The following is a 17,365-nucleotide window of genomic DNA, read 5'->3' as shown; positions in this document are numbered from 1 at the left end:
ACATTTTGTTATGTTGCAGATTTATGCTAAAATGTTGCAGGTTTATGTGAAAAATAAAATATTAAAAAAAAAAAAAAAAATCAATCTACACTTAATCACCCATAATGACATGGTGAAAACAGAATTTTAGAAATTTATAAAAAAGGAAAAAACTTGTACACAGGTGCCTACAATTTCTTTTGATAGTTAGGATGTTTCTGCACCTTGAGAGTCCAGCTGTGGTAAATTCAACTTTGGACATGAATTGGAAAGGCACAAACCTCTCTACCTGAGGCCTCGTGGGTGACATTGCATATAAGAGCAGAAACCAAGGCATGAGGTGGAAGAAACTACCTGCACAGCCAAACTGAGTTATTTTCTATGCTTTATCTATAGAGTAATGCATGGATAAGGTATTTTAGCCCTTGATTTTCCAGGTCTAACGTGCTCAGACCCTAATCTAGCCCAGGCCCTACAGATAACAACAACCTGGAAGTGGAAGAGTTTTTTTCAAAGTCAGGATTTATTTAAACCAATCAGCACAACAATAATAAATGTTTCAACTGTAAATTACGTATTTTATTAATACATCATTAAATTGTATTATGTTCATTTTTAAATTGATAATAAAAGATTCATGTAGCCAAACAAAGAACAAAGGTTGCAAATGCATTGAGAAACATTACAGTAGGCATAAATACAGCGACAAGAACAGTAATAAACTTATAACATTTGGGGTTTTTGTTGTTATATTATAAAACAGGTCAACATGTCATCTTGTTGGATCATTCAGCCTGTGGTTCCTCCATGTTTGGTGTGGTCAGAGGCTCCAGCTGCAGCCACAGGCCTCCCTCAGCACGCAGGACGAGCTGGGGGAGACGGCGAACGCCTCCAGAGCTGGACCCGAGTTCAGGGTTCACCCCCAGGGTCAGACGAAACCTGAGCAGGGTCAGCGCCACAACGACTCGCAGCTCTGCCAGAGCGAATTTCTGACCGATACAGTTCCTGTGAACGGACACAAATTAATTTCTTTACCAAGGCATTCTTAGCTGTGTCGGACCTTATTTGGCTTGGGCCTAAATGTTAACTGTGGACACTGTACCTGGGGCCTGAAGAAAAGGGGATGAAGGCATGAGAAGATCGGTTTTCTGTGTCGGCTGGGTCAAAACGCAGGGGCTCAAACTCCTAGCAGAGAGTAAATCGTGCAGGTTAAACATGATAGAGCTGGATGAAAGTGAAAGTGAAATTGATGATTTTATTAGTTTCTTACATATGGGTTTGTCCAGACAGTGGGGTTGTGGTGTGTTCCGTAAATACTGACCAAGCAAATGGTACCTTGGGAAAGGTTTACAGGAATAAAGAAGTATTTTGAGTTGAGTTTGTCTAAACTGCTTAACTCTATAAAGGTTATCACAAACCAAAAAACTACACAGATGGATTTTTCACAATTTCACCTCCCAGTTTTTGTTGGCGAACTGTAAAACCTTCTCAAGCGGTAATCCCCCAAAAAACATTCTTTCACAAATGAATCACTGTATGTGGTTTTAAAGGGGTTTGTCTCTCCTTCTCACCCTCTGGCACAGTCCGATTGCCTGGCAGCACCATGTCCTGGGTGTATTTCCTTGTTACAGCCTGCACAGGAGAGTGGAGTCTGAGGCTTTCCCTGATGCACATGGTGGTGAAGGTAAGGTTGGCCAGATCCTCCCTTCAGAAAAAGAGATAAGTGCATGTACATATATGTGCAAATGTAAATACTCCTCATTTCACAGAATTTCAAGTGCACTTAATGCCACAGGGGTTTACCATGTCGTACAGGTGAGTTTTCCACCTGTTAAATCGCAAAAAAAATGAATATTGTGTGTGTGTGTGTGTGTGTGTGTGTGTGTGTGTGTGTGTGTGTTTTTTCTGACCACTCTATTTCCTCTCTGTCTCGTCCTTGCATTAGATCCATCACTTCCTGCCTGCATCTTTCCTGATATTCGGCATGGCGTGCTAAATTATACAGCGTCCAGCAAATCGCACTGGCTGTTGTGTCGTGGCCTGTGGAAAAAGTAGGAGTATTTAATTTTATGTCAAATCAAATTATGATTTTTAAGATTATTCTGTAGATATATGAACATTTTAGACTTAAGGAACAAACGGTAACTTGCAACTTTAAAGCAAGACTATACTTTTTGAGGAAAGTAACAACATCTTGCTTTAAACTGTCTCACCAGCAAACATGAAGGTGTTGGCCTCTGCCTGTATCTCCTCATCTGTTAGGCCTTGTCCGTCCTCATCCTGCAACACACACACACACACACACACACACACACACACACACACACACACACACACACACACACACACACATTTACACACATCTTCTAACACAATATTTATCAGTAAGTACATTTTACACTGATGCAACACCATCTTTAGTTCTCATTCATTCATGCTTCTTTCTTCTTCTGTCTTACCTTTGACAGCAGTATGATGTCCACAAAATCTCTCTTTCTCTGTGGTGCTTTGGTGAAATCTGTTTCTGTCTCCTTCTGTTGGCCAATGAGGGCACGCCGCTTCTGAACCACTTCCCTGGTGAACCTGCAAACACCAGGTTTTACCCAAACATAGAATATTATAGAATAAAATAGGTGTAAAGGGAATATTATTGCATAATAAAAAGCACATAGTGAGTAATAGATATTACAGAAACAGCTTGGTTTTCATCACTTTTCTGTAAAATGTGTCATCACACCCAAAGACTCTAACATTGTTGCATAAAGGTCAGAAGGTCACAGCTGTGCGTGTACTGTACCTGTGTACAACACTCAAGGCCTTTTTGAATTGTTTCCCCTGCTGCGTTTTCCAGTAAATCCAGTCCCAGTGGTGTAAAATCTTTAGGCGGCGATCAATTATCAGGTCACTGAGCTCCACTATGGCTGACACGTACTCACTGGTAGACCTGGGCAGAGAACATTTTCAAATAATAGTCAAGTTGAATACAAGTTGAATCTGTGTGTGGAAAATGGTAAAATAGGGGTCCTCACTCCTGACAGTTGCTGTTGTAGCTAAAGGCACATTTAAGTAAACTGTCCAGTGTCATCAGAGTGATATGATCGAACATCTCTAGATTGGTCCTGCCCTCTGCCACCAGGCGGCGCCATTTATCCTGAAAGACAGAAACACAGTGAGGGAGATTGATTTTTTTTTCTTCTGGAAAAACTATGGAACTAACAACCTTAAAAAAACTGGTTTTAAATAATTAACGCTTCTTACAAATGGAATTCATTACAGAAAGTTTTGAGATCAAGCACTGCGAATGGCACCTGTACTTCTTTATTGTGGAACAACAAAACACTGGCAGCAAAAGTGGATGTGAATTTCTTTTAGGCCAGACATACAATGTATATCTTTACTCTTGTGGATACGTCTCTCTTGAGATCTTGATCTTAGTGAGACATGTGAAATAAAGGATGACTTTTTTCACAAAATGTATAAAGTCAGTATTGATTGACCAGACAACAAAAAGCACATGTAACTGAATCTGTCACTCATTTGTCCATGACAGGATCTGTGTGTATTCTGTGGCTGTGTGCATCTCACATGCATGGTGTTAGCTGACGTGTTAAACGTGACAACGTAGTTCTTCAGAATATCAAAATGAAAGGCCGGAGTCAGCAGTCGCCTCCTGCGAGACCACACTTCCCCGTTGCTTAGCAGCAGACTCTGTCCTGGGAAATAAGAGAGACATTGTTTGGAAGTGAGGATGTATATAATCTAAATATAATCATCTGACTTCATCATTATTAGTTTATTAGTCTTAAAAGACTTAATGATGTGAAACTTGACTTTTATCAAATGAAAAAAAACGTAGATCGGTTCCCGTAGACTTTGACATTACTCAACAGCTTTGTCATCCTCTTGAATTATGAAACAATTATGAACCAATGTCGATTGCAAGTCAACTGTGGAAAACTCTTAAACTAAACTTACATCAGAGCAACACGAGCTACTCACCAAGCCATGGCCGCAGATGGTCATAGATAAGCTCATCTTTCACTGTAATGCTGGCTTGAAGGAATAAAGGAGTGAGGATGTGATGGAAGGAAAAAAGAACATTAAGCATTAAATGAAGCTTGGGGAAAAGTGGCTTTAATATTGAGGTAGCTCCAATAACACTGGTGTGAAAAAGTTTATTTGTTTGCAGCAATTATGCAAATATATCACATTTAATTTTACAGATAGTGTGTAACCCTACCAGATGCCATTAGTAGAGGTTTGACATAGTCAGGGTGGAAGACTCTGACTAGGTGATAGAAAGGCCCAAGGAACCAGCTGCAGGAGTGTTTGTATGTGCGCACCAGGTCATCCACCTGGAGGAGACCTTCCTCTGTGCTCTGCATCTGAGACACAAAGAACATCAGTTGTTTTTTTGTCCTTAAACAAAATATTACAATTGGCTCTGTGATTTTATTTTTTTAATTTATTTTTCTTTTTAATCTGAAGGTCCTATAAGGTTGCCTTTAAAATTAAAAGGTGAGTTTCGGTCGGTTAGAACTTCATTGCTTCGCCGATTTCGCATATAAGATTTAAAGTAGACATTTTGTAATAATAATATTTTGCAACAGAGAGAACTTCCCGTATCACACTGTGAAATCTACTGTCCTTTCACCATAATGACAAAGTGGCAATATTTCCAGATCATAAATAAAGCAAATGTTGCCACTACACAAGAACTGACAAATTAAGCTATTCATGCATGTTAATTTGTGTTTCTCCAGCATTGGTGTGTGTGTCCTACCTGGCCCAGGTGGCCTTTCAGCCAGGAGTCTGCAGGTGGCTTGCTGAAGCAGGACAGTCTGTGTGTGTACCAGGCGTGATGCACAAACAGCCTCACTATCCAAACTGCAACCACCGCAACCAGTCCTGTACCAACCATTTTCAGGACCTGACAGAGGCTGGCCCAGCTGAGGACCTGAGAGAGGACACCCAGGAGGAGAGACATCCTGGGACAGAAAAGAGAGACAGAGCAAGTGGTATCAAGAGGTCTGCCTTGCTTGATGCCCGTCTGGCTTTGACAACGGATGTGCTCACAATGAGAAGTTGGTGATGTTGAAACATGCAGAAACCAACCTGTTCCACCCATTACTGAGATTATTTCAACAGGAACAACCAGCTGCTGTAATCGTAACGAACAGGGCTTAAAGTGAAAGCATGCAGGAAACCGAAGTCTTTTTCAAAGTCTGGTTTAAGACAATCACATCATCTTAAACCTGTGTACAGTTGACTGGTTGACTGCTGAAAGCCAATCACATAAACTGTTCTTGTGTAATAGCTGAATGTCTACTGGACAATAAAAAAAGAGGTCCTGGTGAAATGTTGAACTTGTGGGCATGGTGTAGCTGCAGTGAACAGACAAATCAAATCAAATGAATCTTTTGGGAAGATTGCCTGCCAGTCTGTCAGATATTGTGCACCCATCTCATTTCAAACAGTATTTATAGCTACTGCTAAAGGCATAAATAAAGCAAGTGATTTTAAATATGCAATAATTGATTCTTGGGTGTATTGGGGGCAGCAGTGATAATGATGTCAAGGCAACACTTAACCTTCATATTATGACAATACTAAGCTAGTAAATGAAGAAAGGGGCATATAGCTCTTGTAATTAAACAACAATGTTCAGGATTTGAATTCATTGACGTTGTATTGACTTCTTCCAGTTTAACATGAATTACTTCTCACCATGATGACTACTGATCTATACTGTATCTAGTCATTGTTTTGAATGACTAGATCCAAAGTGATCTATGGATGCACTTTGGATAACACTTTGGTTCATAGCTGATTTGATTGGAAGGATGGAAGGGAGGGAGGAAAGGAGGACCGAGGGAAAAACCCTCTAGCTATTCTAGACTATTGAAAGCTCTACGTCATCTAAATCAACGAGGGAGACACTTCCATTGGCTGTCAAAATAACTACAGTAAATTCGCACATCTTTCCCTGACATGTTTCATTCCGCCAAATATGTGGACATTATTTGATTTCAAGCTCACTTCATGAAGAGTTCACTTCAAAGAACGAAAAACACAAAGACTATTGGGACTGAGACATTTTTTGATGGAAACGAGCGACTTGTCCAACTTTCCTGTGATTGAGAGGTGAGTTTTACGAGGAGTTCCTGAACGCCCCAGTGATTGGTCGCTGATACACCTGAGCAGCTGAACTGTCGCCAAAAACAAGAGTGTAGTGGAAAATTAGTTTGGAAATTACTGTTTGCCTGAAATGAAAAGCAGTCGACGTTGTGTGTGTTTCCGGGTGTAATGTTTATTCAGCTGCAGGTAAGTTTTAATTAAACTAATTTGTCCAAACGTTTGGGGAAACGCCACCTAGCTAACGTTAGCTGGTTATCAGCTATTTGCTAATGGTAAATGGCTTTATTAGACGACGTAGACAAACTGTTTATTCTGGAAGGCTGCATTGAAACTTTCCCATTTTTTTCAAAACTTCCCAGGGTCGAAGGTGATTTAAAAAAACAAAAACAAAAAAAACATGATTACCAATTACATAGGAGTAAAATATTTAGGGAAAATTTAAAGTCTGACAAGATAAACAAACTTCGTCAATCGTCGACTTTAACAGTTTTTTTAAGGCCAATATTTAACACATGTGACATTTTCAACTTAACATCCACACTGATAGACTTCGTGAAATTTCTGCACTTGCATATTCTTATTCGGTGAATAATACTTATAAATGAATTGAATATATTTTTGTAAATGTGTATTTTAATGCTTATTTTTGATTCTGTGTATGCATGCCTAGGAGCTGTCTGTTTGTATCTATGTTATATATTATTTTCGTACTGCTGTTAAACATTTGGATTACTTGCTATGAGATTGTATTCTTCTAAACATAAACTTGAACTAGTGAAATCAACACTTATGAGCTCCCACATATAAAGTATGGCCATTTTGTGCCAAGAGACAGTAAAGAATGACTGAATGCACTTTTTAAAATTGAAATATACTGTATCCTCAAAATGGGCAATTTGAAAGAAAGGGTTAATGCACTTTGAACAGCACTGACAAGCCACTGCATCTCAGTTATCACTGATGCAAAAGGAATGGTACAAGATCAACAAAATAAAATGATAAAGCCATAGTACACAGACAGTATGTTAACTTAGACTTTGAGCACAAATTGTTTCAATCTTTTCAGCTACTTAAAATCCTTTTTTATTTTGGTAGAACCTCTCACTCATCTTATTAACCCTCCCCCTGTGTGCATGTGTCAGGTTTTTGTCTTGAAATGAATAAGATGGCTGAAGGACATGACGAGTGTAACAACCAAAGGATATCGCTACCTGCTTCCAGCTCCCCTCTGTCGTATCCCTGTTGCAGCTCTACCCAAACACGGCTGCCAGTTGAATCTCCCCTGCGGCGTCCCTGGGTGAACAATCTTCAAATGGAGCAGGATGAGGACTCTGAGGACCATCACAGTGGGATGCAGACAAGTGAACTTCCTTCATCTCGTTTCTACGAAGAACTCTTCTGTACCAGCCAGACTACCGGCCCTCTTGTCCCTCTAGCCAGCGCCCTCATAACCTCTGCTGGGCCACAGAGTGATGTGGTGAAACAAGGTTACCTGGGGAAGCTGGAGCGAAACCACAGAAGATATTTTGTCCTGAGAGCAGGAAGTCACACTGGGCCGAGCCGACTTGAGTGGTACAAGAACCAGGAGAAGTTCACAGCAATGGAGAAGTCTTCTGGTAAAGCTGTGCTGTTCTGGTCGAGCAAGCAAGGGTTGGTAAAAGTAAAATCATTAAACTGATTAAAGCATGTAGCTGAGGAGACATTATAATATATAATGAATTAATTTATTTTCTACTCCCCAGTGTGATTTACCTGAGGTGCTGTCTTGGTGTGAGCCGGACTGGCAGTTCCAGGAAAGGCCACACGGTGGCGGTGTATGCCAAGGATCAGACCATGGTGCTGGTGGTGGAGGACCAACAGGAACAAGAAGATTGGTATCTGGCCATTAAGAAACTGATGGAGGAGGAGCAGAAGGATGAAGAGCACGGAGAGGGGCTTGATGAAGAAGATGATGATGGGTATTGCACTCTGCCGCTTGCTGCTTTCTTCAAAGAGGTTAGACCAGATTTTATTTTTTGTCACATACAGTTGATTTAAAGTATGTTTCTTAAAATAACAGACACATTTTACTACTAAAACCCCCAATAATAAAAAAAAAAAAGATACTTGGCATTTTAACTATATCCAAAATCAGAGAAAACATTTTCAAAATATTTTAAGTGTCAGCTGACTGTAGTTTGAGTGTCTCTTGATGCTGAGCTCATTAACTCATCCATATACAGTATTTTACTTCAACCTACACTTCCAGGCAGTGTTTACCAAGGTAATTTCTCTCTCGCAACAGAATGCTGGACATAAAATAATTACAATTTTCAATTTAAAAAAGACCTTTTCAAGTGCCAGCTCTTGATTAGAAATAAAAATATCTCTGCGCGACCTTCGCTCCTGCACCCTTCATCTTCGTCTAAGGTCTGGCCCGTCTCAGTGAAGCCCAGAGGTCTGGGCCGTTCCAAGTCCCTCACAGGAGAGACGCGGCTTTGCCTCACAGCTACCTCACTCATCTTGGTCAAAGTGGGCACATGCAGTGATTTGCCGTCGGTTACGATACCTTTGCTGAGTGTTCGGCGCTTTGGCCACTTGGATGGCTCGTTCTTCTTGGAGCTTGGCAGGTCAGCACCTGACGGTCCTGGAGAGATCTGGATGGAAGCAAGAGACCAAGGTAATTAAGAATAAAGGCTGTGTTGATTGTAGTACTGCCTTAACATTGGACTGCTCCTAATAATGTCTGTTTTGTACAGGAAACCAAGGAATTGCTCAGCAAATTCATGAAGTGGTTCGGGAGACGGTACGGGCACTCAGAGCTCTTCCTGATTTCAGCCGGTCACCAACCTCCAACCACAATAAGCCTCAAGCACTTCTGATCTCAAAACGCAGCAGACCCAAGCACAGAGACAAGTTGATTAATGTGGGACCACGTAGCTCTCTCCTGGCACCCAATACTGACGTCCACACTAGTCCAAAGTGTTACCTAGAGCCCCGCAAACCAGATGAAACAGAGCCTGAATCTACTCTGAGCCTCACCTCACATCTCAGCCCTTTACGATCCCAGCAGAGCTCCGTGCCTGAGACTGGCAGCTACATGGAAATGAAGATGGAGCACTGCAGGGGTGCAACCTGCAGGATGGAGAGCTTGGAGCTGGGAGAGGAGGAGGAGGAGGAGGAGAAGGCGCTGGGGTACATGATGATGTCCCCACAGGTCAGCGACAGTTCGCCTGCATTGCCTATGGATGACTATGTGACCATGACAAGCCCATGCAAACACCAAGGGCCTCCCTTCTCTTCACCTTCACCTTCTTCTTCCCTTCAGACATCATTCAACAGGTAAATTTAAGTTGGAGAAGAAATTGCTGTCAGGTGGTGGCTGCAAAAAAAATCTCCAAATTTAGAAAGAAGTAATGAGACTTTTTTTTTTTGGTTCCGCATTTGGACAAAAAAACTTGTAAAATACAACTTTTCTGTCCTTTACAGCTTCACCTCTGACAGCTACTCTCCTGTGCACCCATCACATCATCAAACCAATGAGCACATCTACACCCGACCACTGGATGATGCAGAGCTGGAGCAGAAGTCAGTCCAGGACAGACGCCACCTGGCACAGAGGGTGGCCACTTCTTCTCCTGTGGGGAGCGTTAATGTGTCTGACCTGATGCCTCCATTTTTCACGAGTGGAGCAGGCTATACCAAGCCAGTTCAGGCTAGTCCAAACTCTGGTACAGGCCGGTCTACTCGACTCCTAGCTGTACCAGACCAGTCTGCTGCTAGAAGATACCGGCTGTCATCCTGTCTGCTCTCTTGCCTGCAAGCCAAGGACGGATCCTGAGTGCTTGTCGTAATTCACTATTTTGCTTATGTCTCAATTATCTGAACAGGAGCATCTTACTTATTCTGGTGTTGTGGTTACACAATGTCATGCAAATCCAAAGTCTCAACTGGTCGAGCTGATGTGTCCACCATCTGCTACATGTGTTGATCATAGAGTCCTTGAGCAGCAAGTGCAGATTCCCACAGAAAGTAGAACATGTCAAGCTGATAAAGGAATAATTAAATATTTCAGTTTTGCTGCCACACTTGTTTTTGTACTTTATCACACTTGCAAGTGTGTTTTGAGATGTGCATGTATGTGGGGTCCTTGAGCTTTAAACTCTTTAAACTGGACATTCAATGTTTGAGAAAAATAATGTTTTTGTAGACAATTTATTTGTCTGTCTGTGTTTGATTTTTCATTTAGTCTCTTTTCTGTTTCTTTTTGTTTCTTTCAGTGGTTTTGAAGAACCTGTTAAACCTCAAGATGTTGCACTGTCATGAGCAAATTAAAAGAATTATCACATGAATGCACATTTTCTTTAGTCTTCATTGACAGCATCCTCACATCCTCCTCATGCAGCGGAGTCAATTACAAACCATTCACCTTATACATGCAACATTTATATGTATTTCCTTTTTCTTATATAGTTTTCTTGAAAGTTTACAAGATACTACATTTCTCTTGTAATTCTTTAGAAGTGTTTTTCAGAGTAATATACAGTGATATAAAAAGTAAAGAAAGAGCTGGTGGACGTGTCCAACCTCCTCTCTTTAAAAGGCTCTAATGTCATGGTTTAGGCGTGGGATCACCCTCAGTCTGTTAGTGAGCTTTAGATGTTGGGTGTGGTGCAGCTTTCATTGTCCTCTGTAGTTTTCTCCTTGAAAGGTGACATCTCAAAGCCTGAGGCCTCTGACATCTTGTACCGGCTCTTTCCCCATGGCCTCTCGCTCTTCAACACCATGCACTGTTGGATAGCAATTTAAAAAGTTTAGCGTGTGTTTTCATTCATCATCACAACAATTTTTTTTATTAATCAATATCAGCATATTGAGAAAATTGTTAATTACTCCCTTTCACAGTCACAGAACTCACCATCTCCACCAGGGTCAGCAGGCTTGACAGGCACGCCACACATAACATGATGACCATGAACACCATCTTCTCTGTTGCCTGGGAGGTGTGACATAAGACTCCGCCAAAACACGGCCCGGCGGATATGACTGAGTTGGTAGACAGGGAGAAACCGAAAATCAAAGCCTGCCCCACTGCAAATCCCACCTGGAGACAGAGAGGCAGAACATTAACAAACAGTTATTGTGACACAGAATGCCAACAACACATTTGTTATATACTGTATACAGGTTCAGGTTCACAGTCAAAAGTTATCAACATTATGAGTTCAAGCCCTGTTTTTAAAGTCACTATGTGTAGGAGTGATGAGTACTTACTTTGCCTGAGTACATTGGCTCCTACTGAAGTGAGTATTATCTTTAAAAAACTGGTCATATCGTATCTTAATTTCTTTTAAATGGATAAATAATTTAGATTCTATTGAATGTTACTCAAAACAAGAGTAAGTAGTGCGTTCGTGGGCATTGTTTTCATCCATGGATTAATACAAATTTGGTCCACTAGAGAGAATTCAAGTGTATGTGGGATCAACTTAAAATAAACCTTTTTTCATTTTCAACAATAGAGCTCTGTGGTAAAGAGAAATGAGATATACTGTATAAGCGTTTGGATACAGTAAAGACAATTATTGACTGACTATATGTAAATGTAAGTGTACAGATTTTACATGTGAAGTATCTTGTTACTTCATAAAACATGCAGAATGTAGGATAAATGCATCATGTGATCTTGTTAAAATCACATCAACTAGTTAAAAATGCTGATTAATTACAGGATTTTCCACTCCTGCCTCTCACTCACCTCCACCAGAATAACTGCTGTCAAGAGGCCCAAATACGCTCCCAGTACTTGACCTTTAACCCAAGTTTCTGGGCTTCTCTGGAAGGAAAGCAGTGAGAGAAGAAAAAAAATGAGTAAAGCTACAGAAGGCGCAATAACAGACAGACAAGAAAGAGCGTAAACAGCAGATCCAGCAACAGAAAAGGTCCATATGGTCCACTTTTATTTTATTTTAGGGTATTAGTGTAGCAAAGCCTTATGTTATCCACCGTTTCTTCCATGATGATGATGTAGATCAAGTAGCAGAAGAAAATCAGACCAGGAGCCAAAACGAGAAGCACCTGTAGATGAAGTGAATATTAATGAATAAAATTTGAATCAAGCTTTTGTATAAGTGTATGACTCATCTGAAAATACAGAACACCATAGTTTGACACCTAGAAATATGTTTTAGTACTAAAAGAGAACAAAGCTCTACTTTATTGTTTCTATTCTGAAATATTTGATTATAAACTTTGAAAACTTAATACTGATACCTGCAGTGTCCAGTAATTTCGCAAAGAGAAGGGGAAGATTTCATTGAACCCAGCATGTTTGCAGCCTGGGTGGATAGTGTCACAAACAAAGTCTCCTAAATCTCCTTGCCAGACTGGCTGCACCGCTGCCCCGATAATAACAAGCCGGATCAGCTGCAACACTGGGAGGATGGTTTTACCTGAGAGACAAAAACAGAGTCAGATTACATATACCACTACATATTATGTTTAGCCTGATAATTATTAAATCATTTTGATTTTTATGTTTTATTGCACACTAGCATCAGGACTATTCCCCCTGTCTCTCACTACACTACTACTATATGAGCATATGACAAACAAACCCTTTGAGTCTTAAATGCTGAGTGTTGAAGTGAAGGGTGATGTAAAGTGATTGTACTTTAACTTCATGCATGCTACCCCTTTATTTACATAATTGTACTACATATCTAATGCATTGCACATTCTGGATATATTGTAAACCTGCTGCATTTCTCATTGCAGTTTCTTTGCAGTGAATTTTATCATTTTCAGTTTTTCAGTTTTTATTTGTTTTATTTGCTTAATTATCTTAATTATAATTACTATCATCTTTTTATGTATCTTTATTAACTCATTGATTGTATTAAACACATTGTCTCGCTTGTTATTTCCTTTCAGTACCCAAGAGACCAGCATGGGAATGCCACAGGGCCAGCAGCTGACTCAGGAAACTCCAACTCTCCTCGACCCCTGACCACGACTGTAGAGCCTTTGCACCATCCGGCTGTCCGTGCCTCACCTTGGCTCTCAGCAGCACACAAACCAGCTCCACCACACTCAGCAGGAGGGAGATGCATGATGCTGTCAACATTATAAATTGGAAAATTGTCTTCTCCAATGCATGGGGAATGTAACAGTCTGTTCTGGAAACACACGGAGATGCTTGACATATATAGTGAGTATCTACCCAGAAACCATAGAGCAATGACTGTGCCACGATAAATCCAACCTGCAATGAAAACATAATTCATTAAAGTTTAGCATCTTGTTCTTGGATGTGAAGAGACATGATGACTAAATCAATTTTTGAATGTTAAAGGCAGATGTTTTTTCTCATCTGCAAATAAAACTAGTGTTTACAGTTTACCCTAAATTACAGTTTACATGAGTTTACATTAGATTAGAACATTGTTTTGATTTAGTAAATATGACAATGTCATTTTACCATCATATTTAATTTGTTATTTTGAAAATTTTATACTTCTACTTTCTGAGCTGATTATCTCATTTGAACAATCTTTGTAGAACAGTCTATACTGTTCTACAGTCTATACTGTTCTACAAAGGCAGAAAGCAGCAACTACAAAAAACCTGAAGCTGAGAAAAATAAAGTTTAGAGTCAATTATTATTCTCTTTATTAAAAAAAACAAAAAGATGAATTAGCTAAATGTTACACTCAAAAGTACAGTCCTTTTTGTACACAGCGTTCTTATCTAGGCAACATAAATGGTCTTGAGAGGAATTAAGGTTTGAATCAAAGTAGAATATCTGGAAAAGCATTTAAATCCAAAAATCAAACCTTCTGATATTCTGTAATGTTACCTTTTTTTGTAAGTGTGTGTGTAAGTCTCACCTCTACCAGTATGACAAAAGCCGTGCAGGCCAGGTACACCCCCAGAGCGTGCCCTTTGACCTCCTCATTTCTTGTCCTCACCTTAAAAGGAATGGAACTGTTTAATGTTTTTTTTATGCATTTATTCGCGCAACATTTGACTGTATGTGCATAAAAATGTCCAAACCCCACAAAGCAAAGCAGAAAAACTACTGCACAACACTTGAAAACAGTGAAAACAAATGGAAATAGTTCAAGTGTTTAAAGCTAACCTTTAAATTGAAGCCAAGTGCCTGTCAAAAATATACATTATCTCAGCTTCATCTGTAAGTTTTATAAATTACTATCCTTCCATTTGACATAAGTTGTTCTCTCACCTGGATTTCCTGGTTAGTGAGGTGGATCAGGTAGCAGAGGAAAACAAGACCAGGAGCCAAAACCAGAAGCAGCTGAGGAGAAATTCGTGTTGATGTTATTTTAATTCCTTAGCACAGTGTGTTTAGTATGTACAGTACAAAGGGTGAGGGAAGAGAGGACGATTTTTGTTCACATAAATCTAATTTAGATGTCAGTCTCATGATACAATTTTTTGAAACGACAAGAAAGACAAAATTATTTACAAAAAAAAATAAAGCACCACAGTGACCATTTTCAAAGTTCAAATTTGTCTCTTTGGATCAGTTTTAAAAGCAAATATTACACTTGCCTGTTGAATATCAAAGAGCTTAAGTAAAGATTGAAATCCTCTGACTAAATTAGACCTGGTCCAGTAGTTCAACCTGTTAAGTAACATTATGGAGGTTTGAAAGTTTTGGGTTCAGTCCTCAGTCAGTCAGTGGCTTTTAAAAGTCAGACACACTGCTGAAGATTGAAACAACCCAGGAACCATTTTATTGCTCGGCTGCGATTAAGTTTAAATGTCACAGATTCAATCTTTGGTCTTTCAACAGATTTTTTAAGTTGAGATGATTGAAAAAAGGGTGGTTAATCTGACCCTGTGTTGGAAAGTTACCCTGATGTGAATAGGTTAAATGATGAATGATTAACAAATTGTAATAGATTGTAATAATTTATAGAGCCTTGATATAGCTTAACTGTGAGTGTCTACTTTCAGGAGCTGATGGATGGGAGGGAATCAAACCAGCCACATCTTATCCTCAGATGCCGACTATCACACCACTGGGGCCACTTCACACTCAGAGATCTTCTCTGTGCGCTCTTCAACCTCTCCTCTAGGGGATGGCTTTCAGGTGAGTCAGCAGAGGATTTTCACCAGTGGGTTTTCTATCCTCACCAGACTCTGACTTTAAATGATAGTGATTGATTCAGGATCGACCCCACACCTTCCAAAAAGCTAATTAACAGCCAAACATTAAAAACTTAATTACACAGGGCTTAATTACCACAGGGTTCAAACTTTAACCAAACATTTCAATCACCAACAGAGTCTCCAACTTTCAAAATCACATTTAAATTAGGGTTGAACTTGAAACCTTAAAACAGTGAGCTACAGTTTTCATCACCATGTCAGATTTTATAATCTTTCAAAAAAGGGTAACTTTGACTCTGTAAGATTGAAAAAATAACAGATATTTTATGTTGATATGAAATACATAATTTAGGAGTACAAAAAGTTGTTAAATTGTTGTTAAATATTTCCACCTGTATTGTCCACAAACGTGCAGGAGAAAGAGGCATGGCCTCATTGAAACAGGCAACATCACAGCCTATCCTACGGCTGTTACAGATAAACTCCCTCTCATCGTCCAGCCAGGCTGTCTGAGCCGCTGCTCCCAGTGTCACTAGCCTGATTAGCAGCAACACAGGCAGCATTGCTTTACCTGAGAGAAAGGGATGTCCATTATGATTCATACTAATCCATAAACACTGAATCTCCCAATGTTAAAAGTCAAAGAAATGTGGTGAAAGTTACCAACAAAAGTTGCCTGTGACTGCCATTTGAAGAGCAGGCTGCTCAGGAAACCCAGCTTCTGGCTCTTCATGGCCTCTGTTGTACTGTCAAGGAAGGGACATCATACATGTCTCCATCGCTCAGTTTCTCAAGAGACTAACACTGGGATATTTTGTGACAACATAAGGCTATGCAGAAAACAGTGTGTATCTTTGCTTGTGCAATAATTTGTTGCAATGGCATGAGTCCAGTCTACATGTGTGGGAACAGCACATTAACTCCTCCTATTTCCTGTGTCAGCTAATCAGTCTTTTTCAGTCATAACAGAACATCAGTCACGGAGCAACATATACAACAAAAACACCTTGTAGGAATCAAACCAGGCACATTATGCTTACAGGGTTTGTACCTTAGACCACTGCACTATGTAAGATGTTCCTCAAAGACATAACATAACAATCTGGTCTAGTTTAAATCTAATCTTTATTGTCCTGTTGTGCAATTAGTTTTACAAACCCATCAGACTCAGATCTTCTATACAAGTAAAAACAGAAATACAACAGTGTAAAAATCCTTCTTTAAAAGTTTATATCACATCAAGCTACTGGCAGACAAACAATAGAATTACCTCTACCCTATTTCTACCTCTGTATGAATATACAGTTAAGATACAGGAGAAAAAAAAGGTTTCAACTTACCCACCCTCAGTCTGGAAAATTCTTTTTAAAAGTGAGAGCCCCAGCCCATTTATGTAAAACCTCCTTCCTAGATACACCCTCCCTCTGAAGGCTGCATGCCAAACATGTTGGAAGAGATTCTCTGGAATTTAAGTTGGGGTTATGCAAGCGATTTCCATCCACTCCAAGTATGGTTCTCTCACAGGGAAGAAGTGCAATGCTTCACTGTTATCTGTTGTTCCCCTTGAATTTGACCCATGCAGGTAAAAAAAAAAAATTAATACAGCCAAAAGCAATAAAATAACTATTGTTTCTAAAAATATAACTTATGACAAAATATCAGATTACAATTCTAATTGAAATATACAAGACTTTGACTTTGACTCAAACAGGGACAGGAGAAAATTCAGACCAGTCATTAAAAAAAACACACTCTAAGTCTCATTTTTTACATTGATCACTACAGCTCAAACATTTCTAACACCTCAAAACACTCACATTCGCTGTATTTCTTCTTACAGGTGGAGATGGGCGTTTCTCAACATCACACTCAACTGCGTCAGGACCGTGACTGTCTGCAGAGCAGTAAGAGGATTTCTTTTACCTTCACATATTTTACTCTTACACAAACACAAAGAGCTCACTTTTCAATCTTGTAGCTTTCACTCTCACACTCTTACAACAGTAGAGAGAGACTTCATTTATCAAAAAAATTCTATCAAATACATGCATTTTCATCGTGTACCCTCCAAGCCCTAGAAAACATACAAACCACCACCTGTAATTTCACATCACTACTTCTTGTCAATAAA

The 17,365-nt window shown here is 39.7% G+C and overlaps 3 protein-coding genes across 4 annotated transcripts; 1 reads left to right on the top strand and 2 right to left on the bottom strand.

Annotated features, from left to right (window-relative positions):
• Positions 1-536: 536 nt before the first annotated feature.
• On the bottom strand, positions 537-7,441 carry cyp4f3 (cytochrome P450, family 4, subfamily F, polypeptide 3). Of its 2 annotated transcripts, none has more exons than XM_023420258.2 (14): positions 7,329-7,441; positions 4,763-4,967; positions 4,220-4,364; positions 3,979-4,032; positions 3,565-3,692; positions 3,009-3,130; positions 2,777-2,923; positions 2,439-2,562; positions 2,193-2,259; positions 1,890-2,019; positions 1,551-1,684; positions 1,250-1,314; positions 1,082-1,164; positions 537-984 (listed from the first exon to the last, which is right to left on the bottom strand). In XM_023420258.2, exons 2-14 carry the CDS (start codon positions 4,964-4,966, stop codon positions 765-767), a joined length of 1,623 nt encoding a protein of 540 aa, XP_023276026.2. In that variant the 5' UTR covers position 4,967; positions 7,329-7,441; the 3' UTR covers positions 537-764. The 2 variants fall into 2 exon arrangements, with proteins under 2 accessions (XP_023276026.2, XP_023276028.1); XM_023420260.2 differs by having other exon boundaries at positions 7,333-7,421.
• LOC111665377 (uncharacterized) lies at positions 7,193-10,448 on the top strand. Its single transcript, XM_087177700.1, has 5 exons — positions 7,193-7,767; positions 7,860-8,112; positions 8,527-8,776; positions 8,856-9,438; positions 9,586-10,448. The coding sequence occupies exons 1-5, from the start codon at positions 7,274-7,276 to the stop codon at positions 9,935-9,937; spliced, it is 1,932 nt and encodes a 643-aa protein (XP_087033826.1). The 5' UTR covers positions 7,193-7,273; the 3' UTR covers positions 9,938-10,448.
• On the bottom strand, positions 10,445-16,627 carry LOC111665307 (uncharacterized). The gene is made up of 11 exons (XM_023420261.2): positions 16,575-16,627; positions 15,898-15,980; positions 15,627-15,805; positions 14,342-14,413; positions 13,986-14,066; positions 13,033-13,360; positions 12,370-12,548; positions 12,103-12,174; positions 11,855-11,932; positions 11,015-11,200; positions 10,445-10,886 (listed from the first exon to the last, which is right to left on the bottom strand). Exons 2-11 carry the CDS (start codon positions 15,965-15,967, stop codon positions 10,752-10,754), a joined length of 1,380 nt encoding a protein of 459 aa, XP_023276029.1. The 5' UTR covers positions 15,968-15,980; positions 16,575-16,627; the 3' UTR covers positions 10,445-10,751.
• Positions 16,628-17,365: the final 738 nt, after the last annotated feature.

This window comes from Seriola lalandi, unplaced genomic scaffold (assembly GCF_002814215.2).
Source record: "Seriola lalandi dorsalis isolate HSWRI2012SDOR001 ecotype SW California unplaced genomic scaffold, Sedor1 jcf7180002054630, whole genome shotgun sequence".
Lineage (NCBI taxonomy): Eukaryota > Metazoa > Chordata > Actinopteri > Carangiformes > Carangidae > Seriola > Seriola lalandi.
Note: the sequence above shows the minus strand (reverse complement) of the source record. Positions and strands in the feature narration are given on the sequence as shown.